The following is a 16,694-nucleotide window of genomic DNA, read 5'->3' on the forward strand; positions in this document are numbered from 1 at the left end:
AATATTACTGGGTTTCAGGTGGCATCATAACATTTTATAGGCCTATATTATTTAATGCAGATGGGGGCAGCTTAAGTGAATATAGTTAGGTTAAAGATTTTTGTTGTAATACTGTGAGTTCTTCGCTCTAGTCACTAATAAAAATGATCAGGTTCAACATTTTTGAATGTACTTTTTGTATATTTCATGACAAAGTATAATATAAACAATAGGAAAAACTATCTCTTGCATTGTCATATTCTAGAATCTGAAAACTACCAGTTCCATCCAGTCGTTGTATTTGCAGAGGTCGCTGGTGCTAGGCTAGTGCATGTCAATGGCTGCCACTAAAAAGCAGTTACTTACCCACTCCACAAAACACCCGAAGCAAATCTACACCAGACTGTCCATGTGAATGTCTGTGTTGATAGAATAATGTTTGAAATAAAACTAACCTTGCATCGCATGAATTGTAGCATGTTGAGGGACTATTTTCTCATATATCAGTCCGCCGCTGCCAAGCTTTCCATCACAAAGTACAACTCACTGCTTCTGCTCAGACATAAATCCTTCAAATGCAAGGTTGGCTTTACTTCTAAAATTATTCTATCAACACAGACATTTACATAGACAGTCTGGTGTAATAATAGATTTACTTCAGGTGTTTTGTGGAGTGGGTAAGACTGTTTTTAGTGGCAGGCTAACTATGGCCATTGACATGCACTAGCCTAGCACCAGCGACCTCTGCAAATACAAGGACTGGATGGAATATTTTAAAAAGTGTCTCCACGTCTCCAACACTCTGGCTCATTAGAAAATGAGGCCCTATGTCCAAAATTCTGCACTGCCCCTTTAAAGTCTAACTTGAGTAACAGCTTCAGACAGAGCAGTGCTTACAGTTAGCTTCACAACCCCCAGTTGCAAAATAGTTAAAAAGAAGCCAAAAACATCTCTTCCAACAACACTTAAATGATATAAACAGTCTTATATCTTGAGTTTTATGCAGTGTTTATGTCACCAGTCCAGCGCAGTGGTGCGAGCCTTAAAGGGCCCATAGTCGTCCCTGGTGTAAGAATAGCGTCATTGAACAGAACATATTTACATAATGTTATCACGAGCAGCTGGCATTCGTCTGACACTGACCACAAACACCCAGTGCTCTGCTGTTCTGAGCTTTACAAATGACTCTACACACGATATCACAGGAAGATACAGTAAGTGAAAATGCAAACAAATAAACCGAATGTTAAAGGTCCTATATTACACAAAATGGATTCTTGTCAAGAACATACCTGGAGTTGTTTTGTTTCATTCACACATGTTTGAGTAACCCTGTATTATCAGTCTGTCTACATCTCCAAAGCTCAAAATGCTCTGTTCTGTTGTGATGTCATGAAGTGGTAGTTTTCAAGTTAACAGCTCCTTTTACCTCAGAAGATATGGGCAATTCCAGGGTTGAAACTATCCAAATGATTGCAATGGAGGTGTATGAAGTTTGAAAACACAGTGGAGCTTTGTGAAGAAGAAGAACAAGGAGGAGCAGAAGAAGAAGAAGAAGAAGGATTTGTGTGTTAAACATGTGTGAATGAAACAAAACACAACTCCAGGTCTGTTTGTGATGAGGAAATAACATTAAAGTGATATTTCTGAACCTTTCTATCGTCATGGAGACCAAACCAGACCAAGTTATAGGTCAGATCTGTGGAGAGGCGATCCCACTCATAGTCAGAATGCCTAATTTTCTCAGTATTCTTGAGCTATAAAACCGACGGTAATTGAATAAATGTAACGTAGAGATGTTTAATGTCATACTCTAGAACATTTAGGCAGAGCATTGACTTATCCATATCCATAGAAACAAGCAACCAAAAAGTTACATAGTGCACCTTTAAGACAGTAAAAAATCACGTACAGCGACTTTAAAACCTCTGGGAAACCACGGCGACCAAAATATGCCCTCGGTGTGTGGACTTGTCATAAAAAAGCTCTAATAAAACCAGCGTGTCCATTTTTAGCGCCCACTGCGAAACCTCATCTAATTTTAGCTCCACGTTTGGTTAAACAAATACAGCTCTCCGCGGTGCGTTTATGGGCCTGGTTTATCTGAGCGCCCGCCCAAAGTAAAGGTTATTTCAACTCTCCCAGCCTTATATAAACAGTGAAGGCATCAGGAGAAATGGAGGGAGACAGAGTTTAAAAATAAAACAGAAGTGAGAGATGAGAGGAGACAGTTCAAAAGGTCAGGCCCGGAGCAGTGTTTTCAGTTGTTTTAAAGGGACATGCAAAATATTACACTTTCCACATCTGATAAAAAGATGATGGAAATAAACAGAAACTTGTAGCATACATTTCTAAATAAGTGTGACATTTTCTACACTTTTTTGTTTCATTTCATTCCTAACGGAGTCGTTATTTTCTGATCTACACTACGTTATAATGTTGTTTTCTCATCACAAACAGACTTGGAGTTGTGTTTTGTTTCATTCACACAGGTTTAACACACAAATTCTGCATATTTAGGCTGAGTTCTGTCAAACAAGAATCAATTTTGTGCAATATAGGATTTTTAAAGGTCTTATATTACAGAAAATTGACTTCTGGGAGATTTAATCCAAGTTAGAAAGCTGTTACTCCTCAAAAACAGACCTGGAGTTGTGTTTTGTTTCATTCACACATTTGAGTAACTCTTTATTATTAGTCTGTCTACATTTCTAAAGCTCAAAATGCTCTGTTCCACCTTGTGATGTCATGAAGTGGTAGTTAGGTAGTTGTTTATATGATGATGGTCTGAACAGAAGATGAAAAAGTGGCGTTGCGTCTTCACTTTTTATTCTGCTTTTAGATGAGCGTTTTCAGGAGGAAATCTGCCTGCATACAGTGACGCAGAAGTATGTGGAATTCGATTGGGTGACGTAAACGCGTACGCGACCTGAGCAGATCTGACCAGAGTTTTGCATCTTGGGCAGTGTAGATGGAAACGCCACGGCGGAGCGTATTCTACTTTTCCACTCTGGAGGGTGGTTTCAGATTTTTCCGTTTTTAAGCTCCAAAAACAAACAAACCAAAGGCACTTCTGATAAAATATTTAGTCGTTTTTACCCGCAAGCGTTCTCGTTCAGAAGAGATTGGCAGGGTTTGTTTTAAACATGTGTGCATGAAACAAAACACACCTCCTTTATCACGATTATTTTGATCAATATTAAAATCAGGATTATTCAAATGATTATTTTTTTGTTACACGGTGCATTTATTCAGCATTTCTCTTTCTCTCTCTCTCAAAAAAAAAAAAAACACTTATTGATAATTTATGCAATACTTTCAAAGTGAAAATAAATGGAGGCTACAAATATGTTCCTTAGAGCAGTTTTGCGATGAATAAAACATAAAATGAATAAAATATACTTTGAACATAAAATAAGGCAGAAAAACAAAAATATATTCAAAATAAACTGTATTTCCAGCTGTTCTATAATCTCTGTCTTAAAAAAAATAAAAATAAAAATTCTTATTTATATAAAAAACATCCTAAAATAAACTTTCTTAAGCTTTATCGTTTCAATTTGATTATATGCGTTTAGGAGATCGCTTGACACGCAAATTCTATTAATCTTAACTCCAGGTCTGTTTGTGATGAGGAAACACCATTATAACATTATTAAACTAATCACATTGTTGAGTGCGTTGCTTAATTGGGTGAGTTTTTGCAGCTCTTAATGCGCTCCACCCTCCTCCAAACCAGATTACAGACAGTCCATGTTCATAATCTCCCAGGTCAATCTGTCCAGCATTTCTCTGTCCAGATATGAGCAGCCAAAAAGCAGATTATTACAGTCCAGACTCATATGAGGAAAGATGCGTGTCGGAAGGGCATCTGGGTCAACTCATCCTCTGTATTTACCCATGTACAGTTTTTGGCCTGGTTATTTTCAACATTCTAGACTCCCTATAATTTAAAGGTCCATATTACACTATTTTCTGATCTATGTTGTTTTCTCATCACAAACAGACCTGAAGTTGTGTTTTGTTTCATTCACACATTTTTAACACACAAACCCTGTTTATTTCTCAATCCGAAAACACTCTTTTCCACCTTGTGATGTCATGTGGTAATACAGGAAGTGCTCCACTGTGTTTTTAAACTCCATACACCTTCACTAGAAACATTTGGATAATTTCAGGCCTGGAATTCGCAACTCTCTGCTGAACTAAAAAAGTAAAAGGTCGCTGTTATTAGGGCTGTGCAAAAATATCAGAATATTGATATATGGTATAGTTTAATGTGATGATACAGTATCGATATCGTGGGCTGCTGCATCGATATATCACCAAGAGTATTTTTAGGTATGTTTTACTAAATTATTCTGTTACAGTGCTACAGTTTTGTTGCTTTTTGAGTGAAAGGAAACTCATTTATGCGACACATTTGACATTTTGACACTGTTTTGATGATTAAAATGTTTGTGTTTCGTATGAACTTTGCACAAGAAGTGGTTTAACAAACACTTTTAGTATCACAGCCATGATTTAGCCTTTATTTTTTATTGAAGTGTATCGAATCATTTAGAAATATATCGTATCGAATCGAGATATGTATCGTATCGTGGCCTGTGTATTGAATTTCTTAATGATACCCAGCCCTACTCTTCATGACATCACAACGTGGAACAGAGCATTTCGGCTTTGGAGATGTAGACAAACTAATAATAAAGGATTACTCAAAACACAACTCTGGAGCTGGAGACACGTCAGAGATCTATGGTGGAGTTTGCTGTGTAACTGTCAGATTGCAGATTTGTCGACCTGGTTTATGGTTCATTTCTCTGTCATTTCTGGGTCTAACGACATGAAACAAAAACTATCACAAAGTTCAGCGTCTTCTCTGTCAGTATAAATAAACAAAACTCAAATTACTTTTTCACAATAGCTTCAGGAAGCGGTGCCATTATTCAACCCTAAAGACGTAATTGCTGCTGCTGTTATCAACATTCCCTGGAGGAGTAACTGTAGGCGCTGCTCTAAGAAGCTTGTAAGACTTAAAGGTGCATTGTGTCACTTTTCTGGAGGGTCCGCTACCTGCTTGTCTCCATGGAGATGTTATTGCTTTCCCTGGAATGTTCCATGATATGCTCTTAAACATATCCATCTCGCGTCTATTCATTATTGGTGTTTCTATTGCTCAAAAATAGAATAATTCTCTCTCCTGTAATGTATATTCCCCCATCAGATAGATTAGTTTAAAGTTGGACTGTGTAACTTTTTGGTTGGGGGTCTGTCACCTGCTTGTTTCTATGGAGATGTCATCACTTTGCCTGGAATGTTCCGCAGTATGACATTAAACAGCTTTACCTTACATTTATTCAATTAGAGGTGGTTTTATAGCTCCAAAATACCTAAAGTGGGGTCGCCTCTCCACAGATCTGACCTGTAACTTGGTCTGATTTCAGCTCCATAAAGAAAGAAAGGTTTAATACCATACCATGTTTAAATCCATTTTGTATTTTTTCAGACTATCTTGCAGCTTTTTTGGGTTGTGTTTGCTAATGTGTATATTGCGTTACCATGGTAACTGCTGAAAGGAGACTAGAGGTAGAACATGCAAACTCCACTCACATTACATAGGCCTCATTCCAGGACTAAAAATATGCTGCTTTTTTTTCTTTTCTTTTCTTTTTTTTTTTTTTTTTTTTTTACAAAGAAACAAAACCTGAAAACTGACCCAGAATTCCTGACCCAGAAATGTGAGCGCAGAACTTTTGTACAACACTAGGGCGGCGGTGTCTTGTTTCATCTGACACCATGTGGAAAATTTTAGATCCAGACAATGGTTGGGGTGAGATAGTCAGTTTTAGAATGATGACATAGCTGTTGTTGGCATGTAGGGTTGTCAAACGCATCGAAAATCAGATACTAATCGATACTAAAACTGGTGTCAAAACTAAATACTCATTTCAGCAAGTATCGATACTAAAAAAGTCACATTGACAGGACTGAAATCAACCGTTCCTGAATAGCTTTAGAAGGACTAGAGCTGTATCAGAACAAGTATATTCTTTTAATAAAGATTAATGACAAGTCAAATCAAAATTCGGAATTTGAATTTACACAATCAGCAAATCGCAGTTCATATTTCAGTTTTTGTGTCTCATTTTAAAGGTCCTATAGGACACAAAATGGACTTTAAGACATGTTCAAATGTTGTCTCTTCAAAACCATACCTGGATTTGTGTTTTGTTTCAATCACACATGTTTGATTAACCCTTTATTATTAGTCTTTTTGCATCTCCAAAACTCAAAATGCTCTGTTCCACCTTGTGATGTCATGAAGTTGTAGTTTTCAAATTAACAGCTACTTTTTACCTACATTTAGTTCAGTATAGATTGGCAATTCCAGTGCTGAAATTACCCAAATGATTCTAGTGAAGGTGTGTGGAGTTTAAAAACACAGTGGAGCACTTCCTATGTTACCAGATGACATCACAAGGTGGAGCAGAGTGTTTTCATCTTGAGAGAAGAACTCCAAGTATGTTTGTGGTGAGGAAACATTATAACATAGGTCAGAAATAGTGTTATTATTGATTATTATTTGTATTATTAAAAACAGTTCTTGTTAGAAAAATCATTATTACACGTTTTTCTCAAATTGTTCAGTCGTAGTCTAAACAAAATATGTGATTAGGATTTGATTTATGCTTAAAACCAACATCCACTATTGTCTATGGGAGGAATTATTCTGACAATCCTGTGTAACAGTGAAAACATCAGATTACAGACTGTACAATATAATAATCCTACAACCCCAGCACAATACTGAGCACGTGTGTGAATCCAGATGAGAAAAGCACTATTTCAGTTTTCAGAATCACAATGCTGACAACAACTAGCATGCTAACAGCACACCATGTTTAGTCTCTTGTTCGTGGAGTGTAAAAATGTAAAAAGAATAATTTCTGCTGTACAGTGGTCCCTCGTTTATTGCGGGGGTTATGTTCTAAAACATTACTCGTGATAGGTGAAATCCGCGAAGTATTCAACGTTATATTTTATAATTATTATATGTTTTAAGGCTGTAAAACCCCTCACCACACACTTTATACACTTTTCTCAGACACGAAAGTTAACCCTTTTTGCATCCTTCTTAAAACTTATTGCTGCTGTCGTCCTTATTTTATTTTCCTCCTTTATGTAATGAACTGAAGATTCATTTATTCTGTAATGGAGCCCTACAGCGCAGAGTCCTGCATCGTGCAGTACAACAGCGCACCCGCCCGTTAACCCGAGATTACATCAAACTGTGCACTGCATACACCACAGACTGAACCAAGACTAAACCAGAACTAACCCAGGACTAACCTAGAACTGATTCCAGGACTGAAGAGTACAACTAAACCAGGACTAAACCAGAACTAAAACAGGACTTACTGTCAGGACAGGCTCAAAGGTGACTGTAGGAGAAAGGACCAGCTCAGCTCCGCACCTCATGAAGGTAAACGCGGCTGTAGCCTGATAGTGCGTGGGCTCACGGTTCTCTCTCTTAAGTCCTGGTTTCAGCAACTATTTCCCGTACCTGACCTGGTGCAAGACTCTGTTACAGCCGCATATCCTCTCCCTTCCTTGAGCATGTCCAGAAGTCCAACTTTTTGTCAGATGGTTAGCATCTTCCTCTGCCTTTTGGGATGTGCTCCGCACCCGCCCCCTCCAACGCTCCACCGCCTCCACCCTGACACAAGCGACAGCATAAGATAATTGTTCTACACTGCAGTGTACACGATATAATAAATTAATCTACTAGCGTTCAGCTGATGCCGGCACAGTGCTTGCACTTCGTGCACCTCAAAGTCCTCATCTGATTCCAGGTCCAACACATAAGGCTGAGCGCGCTGTATCACCATGATGAATAAAAATGTATTCCTACCGCTATCAGACCGCTAAATGGCTTGTGTGGCTGCAGGGCTGTAGACTTACTCCACAGGGTGCACGCCTGTCTCCCCCTCCCTCCCTGAGATGGGCGGAGGAAGGGCGGCTCACTCAGAGCCTACGTCATGTTTGGGGGGCGGAGCCTGTGCTTTCTCTGGACGGGCGGGGGAAGGAGCAGTAGTCGGTCTTTCATAGTTCCTGGTCTGTGATGCCTCCAAGAAATCAGTAAGATTTCATAACTATTGTGTAATGGATGTTCCAAAACCCAAATTGTGCCTGTATATGTGCAGAAGATACAATGTGAAAAGAGTTATTTTGCATGAGATGGGTCCTTTAATAAAAGTTAGCATTGCCTATGTATGTGGAACATTTCAGAGCGATGGAGACAAGCTGCTCGTGCATACAGCCACCTCCAGGAAAGTGACACAGTGCACCTTTAAACCCTCATACACTTTTGATATTTTCTGTGCATTTTATCTGTTCTATTATTAAATGCTGCAGGATTGGTTGCCATGGTGCCCAGCTGCCCACACAAAGCCATCCTGGTTAAAAGGTAGTGCGCTTCGTGTAGCTCATGTTAAGAGAAAGACCACCTCCAGATGTTATAGACAGGTATGTCGTTGGTTTGAGTTCACATCAGGCCTGCAAATCCCAAATAGTAAATCGGAAAGTACCATAATTTCCTCCACAAACGACAAAATTTCCCATCTTATTGTGCATAAAAAAAACTGCCAACATAGTTCTGAAATGTGATTCTTGTATTGGTTTGTCAGTTCGGATTACAGTTTCGGACTTTCAATTCTTTTCGATGTGTTTAAAATGTGAACTTTGAACTGAATCCTATTATTAAAACAAATGGCATATCTGGTCCCTATAGTTAAAGGTCATATATTACACTTAATTTACTCTTGTGAGCTTTTAGTCGTGTTATAATGTTGTTTCCTCCTCAAAAACCTGAAGTTGTGTTTGTCTGGAAACAATATTATAACATAGATCAGAAAATATCATAATATGGGCCCTTTAAACTGGAATTTGGTGGAATTTGCTGTGCAACTGTCAGACAGCAGATTTGTTTACCTGGTTTATGGTTCATATCTCTGTAATTACTGGACCTATCCTCAGGAAACAAAAACCGTCACAAAGTTAAAGCCGCTGTATCTAATATAATGTGTAGGGTACAAGCTCATCTCTGTTGTGTCTAAATATAGCTCACAGCCGACAGCGTTTGAACAACTGCCGACCACATCCTCTTCGTCGTCTTCGTCCTTGGGTTTATCTCTCTCTCTCCAAAGATCACTCTTTTTTATTAACGCTGCTTTCAAACGAACTGTGTGTAAGCTTTTTATTTAAAATTTCATTAAAATGACATATATTTGCCTCCCAAGATAAGAGAAATATGAATTAATTTTCAAATCATATTATTCTAATGCAGATTTATTCTTATTTACTAAAAAAAAAAAAAAAAAATGACATGATCTCCTATTCAGTTCCTATCCTATCTCCTATTTCCTGAGATGAGATAGAGCTGTGCCTAGAATGTTCCACAGTATGACCATGAACTTAAGAATCTCCAGACTTACAAACCAAATTACAGGTCGGATTTGTGGAGAGGCGACCCCACTCACAGTAATAATGGATACAATACACAGATCGATACCATACTTTGAACAATTTAAAGGTGATCTGTGTAACTTTTTAGATGGAGGTCCATCACCTGCTTGTTTCTATGGATATGTCATTTCTCTGCCTGGAATGTTCCGCAGTATGACATTAAACAACTCTATCTTATATGTATTCAATTACAGGTGGTTTGTAGCTCAAAAATACCCAGAAAAACCTCATTCTGACTGTGAGTAGAGTCGCCTCTCCACAGATCTGACCTGTAACTTGGTCTGGCTTGGTCTCCATGAAGATAGAAAGCTTTAATGCCACACTGTGAAACATTCCAGACAAAGCAATAACATCTCCACAAAGAAAAGCATTTGACGAACCCTCCACCAGAAAAGTTACACAATGCACCTTTAAACATAAAAGGCACTAACATCTCCACGGTTGCGGACCCCTCCAGAAAAGTTACACAGTTGTGTGTTTCAGTTGTGAGTGTAGAATATTTTTTATAACAGTTCCTTTAAACCTCCCCCACACGGACCTCTTACCTGTGGCGCCATCTCCTGGAGTTGTCCGGTACTGCGGCCTCTGTGACATTGCTCAGGGACTCATTCTGTATGCAGCAGCAGACACAGAGACGATTAGAAAAACATGTCTGTGTATCTGCAAAAGTCAAAGGTCGAAACGTGTCAGAGCGGTGGGGAATTTGTTCTGGGAAATTTACATACAAATCCGAAGTACACAGCTGCCGCGTTCAGCCGATAAACATCATAATCTGCATATGGTGGCGCGCTTCGCATTTTAAACCTGTCCAGGAGTGTTCACATGTGAGAGAAGACTGAAATCTGAATTTAAAACTCATCCGAGAATCACATTTCAGAACATGTTTGTAGAGACCCTATGGAGACACAGGGAGGGCATCTGACACACAGCTGAGGGCATCTAACACCAGTGTTGGGAAGGTTACTTTTAAAATGTATTCCCCTACAAATTACAGATTACATATCCCAAAATGTAGTTTGTAACATAATCCATTAAATTACTTTAGGTGAGTAACGTAATCTGAATACTTTGGATTACTTGATATTGTCATGTTTTTTAAAACTACATGAATGTAGCGACCACATCCTGAAAATTCATGTTTGTTCTTTTCAAATTGTCTGTGGCGCCCAAGTCTCCATGAACAGGTAACTGTTTGCTGTAGAGAAGCAAAGACGAGGATATCTTAACTTAAGATGTTTTGTCTGCTAAAAGACAATAAAAAGTCCAGTCTTTCCTTAACCATATTCAAAATATTATTGATAGAGAAATGTTTTATATATGAGGTCACGGCTGCCTTCAATTATGTCCACTCTATTGTTAGGTGTCAAATTGTTTAGACCTGGTTTAGTCCTGGTTTAGACCTGGTTTTAGTCCTAGTTTAGTCCTGGGCTGGTTTAGTCCTGGTTTTAGTTGTGGTGTTAGTTCTGGTTTAGAGGCTCACAGGAGGAAGCATGATCTACGCAGCATAAGCGAGAAAACACGGTCCACATTTTCACCAGTGCCAGTAGCTCCAGTTTGACATTTAACTTGTAGATGATTTTCTATTTGTTACTTTTTTACATCTCATGTCAGGAGAAGTGTGTGGTCGATGCACCCCTCTCATACCACACCCACCACACGCCCGTCCCTCTTTTCTTTAAAAACAAAGTGATGTCTAAATTTCCAAGACACAGATGCACTTTTGCCCGTGCACTGCTGGCTCTGTTCTACTGGCTCAAGACGTTTACAGAGCTTTTATTGCACGTGATCTGTTTGGGTTTCCGGCAATGAGTGGAATTACGGAAATAAAAAAGAAAAATAAATGGGATATAGCCCAAAATGTGAAAACAGGAAAATACCGCCATGTAATCCACTTATTTCAACAAAGTAAGTGTAATCTAATTACCACTCACTGAAACAGTAACTGTAACCGAATACAGTTACTCATAATTTGTATTCTGATTACGTAATGCCGGTACATGTAATCCGTTACTCCCCAACACTGTCTACCATGCTGGGAGGGCATCTGACACATTGGGAGGGCGTCTGACACACAGGGTTAGCAGCTTTCACACGGACTAACAGAGCATATTTTCTTGTTTGCAGAATAGACTTCCTAATTAACCGTTGCCTTATTGATTTTTCTAATTGCGATCATTTCAATTTCATTTGTGATTTGATTGTGATTAAATGCGGCCTCACAGAATCCTCTTTTGGTCAGATTATATTACCCTCCTGTTACCAGAGGAAAAACATCGATAATAATTACACTCCCACTCATTTTATTTGCTAATGAAGTGCTTCACCTGAAACATATTGTTTTAAAGAGGAGGTATTATGCAAAATTGTAATTTTTTTTAAAGCTTTCTAATATTGTAATAGCGTTGTTTCCTTCATCAAAAGCAAAAAAGTGGTTTTAGATCCATTCATGCATGTTTGTGTAATTTAGCGATCTCTCCCAGACCCTATTCAAACCCTCTTTACGGTTAGCTCTAAGAGTCCCATGCTCCCACACAACTATTATAGAACGTAAATATACAAAAACATGACAATAGGAATGTAAAAATAACTGAAATATCGTGATACTGTATTGTCAAAGTTCTCACAATAATATCGTGGACCATTAAAGGGCCCGTCTCATGCAAAATAACTCTTTTCACATTGTATCTTCTGCACATATACAAGCACAATTTGGGTTTTGGAACATCCATTACACAATAGTTATGAAATCTTACTGATTTCTTGGAGGCATCACAGACCAGGAACTATGAAAGTCCGACTACTGCTCATCCTCCCGCCCGTCCTGAGAAAACACAGGCTCCACCCTCCAAACGTGACGTAGGCTCTGAGTGAGCCGCCCTTCCTCCGTCCATCTCAGGGAGGGAGGGGTACAGACGTGCACCCTGATAGCAGCAGGAATAAACTTTTATTCATCATGGTGATACAGCGTTCAGCCGCATGTGTTGGACCCGGAATCGGACAAGGACTTAAAGGTGCACGAAGCACAAGCACCGCGTCGACATCAGCTGAACATTACTGATTAGTAAAGGAGGCGGTGCAGCGGGGGAGGGAAGCGGATGTGAAGCGCTTTCTGCTACGTCAAACGCGTCATAGTTGTAGCTGCTACGTTATCGCTGTAGCAGCTTTAGTTCGTTGACACATGGGAGAGTGGCAGAAATACTCTGCAGTTTGTTTAAAAAAAAGCCAAATCAATCTAAAAACCACTTTGGCGACATATACAAGGCCCACACATCACTCTTAGAAGGTAGAAAGCTCTGAAAAGTTGATTTTGCCTGAGATGAGCCCTCTAAACATGTTACTGTGTTGTTTTTGGTGAATATAGCATTTTCAAAACAAAAAAGCTAATGTGGTGATCTAAATATGTGATGTCAGTATAAGTCAAATAAAAGTCAAATACCCCCTCTTTTGACTGTGACTTACCTGTGCAGATAAAAACATTTGCCATTTTTGTATAATTATTCATATTTTTTAACCAGCTGTTGATGTTGTAAAGATTTGGGTTTTGTGCATTCCAAAAAAGATGTCCCTCTATAAAGAACAGAGACAGAGAGGAGTGTGTAAAGAGGACACCAGGGGGAGCCACAGAGCAACAAGGAGAACAGGACACTTAAAAACATGCAAGTCACAGAGCAAAGTGTTATAGCGAGGAGTTGGAAATCAAGATGTTTTTAAAGGAGCTGTGTGTATCCTGCCTCTTACTGTTTTAAAACGGTATTACAGTCACAACTGAACCTGTGCCTTAAGTTTAACAAGTTTTTGAACTAATTACAAATAAATAACAATGTAAATATACAGAAATAAAAATATAAATTTATATAGACAGATAGATAAAGATAAATATTTAGCATAAAAACTGCTAAACCTGTAGTTAAAAGTATATTCGAGAAACAAAATCACCAGTACTTTAATAAATGCAAGGTAGATACATTTAACACCATACTCTGGAACATTCTGATCAAAGTCATTTCATTACCATGGAGACAAGCAGGTGACTCTTGTGAGCTTTAAGCCATGTTTTCATGTTTTTACCTCCTCAACAGACCTGGAGTTGTGTTTTGTTTCATTCACACATGTTTGAGTAACTTAGTCTGTCTTCACCAAGTGGTAGTTTTCAAGTTAACATCTACCTTTTACCTTTTGTTCCGTAGAGATTGCCAATTCCATATTAGCAAGTCATTGTTGTAATGATTTTTTGCTGCCAATCTCCACTGCGCTATCGACCTGGAGATATCTGACTCCACTGTTTTCATTTCCAGTCAAACCAGTGCGTTCTGTCTAAAAATAGCTCTGAGCTCTCCTGTCCTTTGAACAAACCGCGCGCCGCCCCTTTAAGAATGCATACTTTACTCACCTGGGGGGGCGGGGCTACCTGTGTGGAGGGGGCGGGGCTACCTGTGCTGTACGGCCTCGAGAAGGAAGTGGGATTTCATTGTTTGAGGAACTGCTGCCGGGCTGGAGCAAAGGTGTGGTGACTACAGAGGGAGACGGCAGAAGTTTTCAGACAGAATTCTCAACTTCGGAACGAAACGAAATGGATTTTGAGGAAGTGAAACTAAAAAGGAGGCGCTTTTGCTTACTTTGACGTGTTTTCGAGGGACCCTGTTGCGGTGAGGGCCATGCCGGGGCTGTGTAAAGCTAGCGCGTGCTGCATTGCTCCTCTGTTTTTGGGGTTTGAAAATGGGGAAGAGGCGAGAGATGATTCGAGTTCAGCGAATTTAAGTCATGAAGACCATCTGGACAAACTTCACTTTGAAGACCCGCCAGCAAGCCCCAATGCTGAGGTTAGTACCAGATTTGGGCTGGATTTAAAAACAAGAAATTGCAGAGGTGGTGGAGCATTCAAAAGTTTTACTCAGGTACTTCAAAATAATATTACTCAAGTAGAAGTACAAAGCAGTGGTCCATGAAATTTCTCAAGTAAAAGTAAAAACGTGTATGGGAAAACTACTCCTCAAGTGAGAGTAACTTAAAGGTGCACTGTGTAACTTTTTAGCTGGGGTCCATCACCTGCTTGTTTCTATGGAGATGTCATTGCTCTGGAATGTTCCACAGTATGACATTAAACATCTCTACCTTATATTTATTCAATTACAGGTGGTTTTATAGCCCTAAAATACCTAAAAACAACAACAATAACAACAACAAAAAACAGGCATTCTGACTGTGAGCGGGGTCGCCTCTCCACAGATCTGACCTGTAATTTTGTCTGGTTTGGTTTCCATGATGATAGAACGGTTTAATGCCATACAAAGTAGTGGCCCATAAAATTTCTCATAAAAAGTAATAGTACAAAAAGTATATGGAAAACTACTGCTTATGTAAGAGTAACTTACGGAATGACATTTGATTTATAATTTGAAGTTAATGTAATTTGAAGTACAGAACCAATCAAGTATTTTCATAGTATTGACAAAAAAATTAGACAAGATAAATCTCGTCTCTGAGCGGAGCAAAAAACACAAATATTCATATAATTTCATATTCATACTCTGAAAAGTACAGTTTCTTTAAAACATTACTGAGTACTATGTGAAATTGTGGTATAGGGCAGCACAATTAATCTCAGTTGAATCGAAATTGGCTGAAAAGGCTGTAATTTTTGAAGTACTGTAATTACCTCCACAAACATCAAAATCTTCTGTCTTCTTCTGCAGAAAAACTGCAAACCATGTCATTTAGATCTGTACAAACATGTTCTGAAATTTCATTCTTGTTTTAGTTTGTCAGCTCAGATTTCAGTCTTGTATTTTTAAACATGAATAGTAAATCTTCAGCCTCATTTTAGTACATTTAAAATTCACATCAGAATTGGTTAAAAGTCTGATATTAAACAGAATTGACTCTTGTGAGCTCTTTAAGCTATAATATAATGTTGTTACCTCCTCAGAAACAGACCTGGAGTTGTGTTTTGCTTCATTCACACATGTTTGAGTAACTATTTATTATTAGTCTGTCTACATTTCCAGAGGTCAAATGCTCTGTTCCACCTTGTGATGTCATGTAGTGGTAGTTTTCAAGTTAACGACAACTCCAGGTATGTTTGTTATGAGGACACGGCGTTTTAAGGTAGATGAGAAACGTGTGTTGAAGGGATTGAGACAAAATGGTTGGATGCAAAATTGTGGTTGATTCATAGAAGGAGGCGTCTGAGCGGATGCAAAACCCAACTTTGATTTGTAAATGATTCACCACTCACCATTACTGCTACTACTACTACTACTACTACTACTACTACTACTACTACTACTACTACTACTACTACTACTACTACTACTACTACTACTACTACTACTACTACTACTACTACTACTACTACTACTACTACTACTACTACTACTACTACTACTACTACTACTACTACTACTACTACTGCTACTACTACTACTACTACTACTACTACTACTACTACTACTACTACTACTGCTACTACTGCTACTACTACTACTACTACTACTACTACTACTACTACTACTACTACTACTACTGCTACTACTACTACTACTACTACTGCTACTACTACTGCTACTACTACTACTGCTACTACTGCTACTACTACTACTACTACTACTACTACTACTACTACTACTACTACTACTACTACTACTACTACTACTGCTACTACTGCTGCTACTACTACTGCTGCTACTACTGCTACTACTGCTACTACTACTACTACTACTACTACTACTACTACTACTACTGCTACTACTGCTACTACTGCTACTACTGCTGCTACTACTGTTACTGCTACTACTACTACTACTACTACTACTACTACTACTACTACTACTACTACTACTACTACTACTGCTACTACTACTACTGCTGCTACTACTACTACTACTACTGCTACTACTGCTACTACTACTACTACTACTGCTACTACTGCTACTACTACTGCTACTACTGCTACTGCTGCTACTACTACTACTACTACTACTACTACTACTACTACTACTACTACTGACTACTACTGCTACTACTACTACTGCTACTACTACTGCTGCTACTACTTTTGTTACTATTGCAACTACTGCTACTGCTACTACTGCTTCTACTACAACTACTACTACTACTACTGCTACAACTACTACCATTACTGCTGCTACTACTACTACTTCTACTACTGCCACAAGTGTTATCATTACTAC

At 38.7% G+C, this 16,694-nt stretch overlaps 1 protein-coding gene across 2 annotated transcripts in view; it reads left to right on the forward strand.

Moving 5' to 3' along the window:
• The window catches only part of si:dkey-172j4.3 (diacylglycerol kinase eta), a 103,227-nt gene that overhangs the window by 40,236 nt on the left and 46,297 nt on the right, over positions 1-16,694 (forward strand). Inside the window, exon 1 of one of the 2 annotated variants that reach the window (XM_055156272.1) lies at positions 14,068-14,324. The exons of the other annotated variant lie outside the window; for it this stretch is intronic. Within the exon in view, the coding sequence (XP_055012247.1) occupies positions 14,160-14,324 (165 nt within the window). The 5' untranslated portion in view covers positions 14,068-14,159. Of the gene's footprint in view, positions 1-14,067; positions 14,325-16,694 lie in introns of those variants that run through there. 2 annotated transcript variants of the gene reach the window in all.

The sequence above is a fragment of the Boleophthalmus pectinirostris genome, unplaced genomic scaffold, assembly GCF_026225935.1.
Source record: "Boleophthalmus pectinirostris isolate CB_2022bp ecotype Guang Dong unplaced genomic scaffold, ASM2622593v1 HiC_scaffold_20, whole genome shotgun sequence".
NCBI classification, from domain to species: domain Eukaryota; kingdom Metazoa; phylum Chordata; class Actinopteri; order Gobiiformes; family Gobiidae; genus Boleophthalmus; species Boleophthalmus pectinirostris.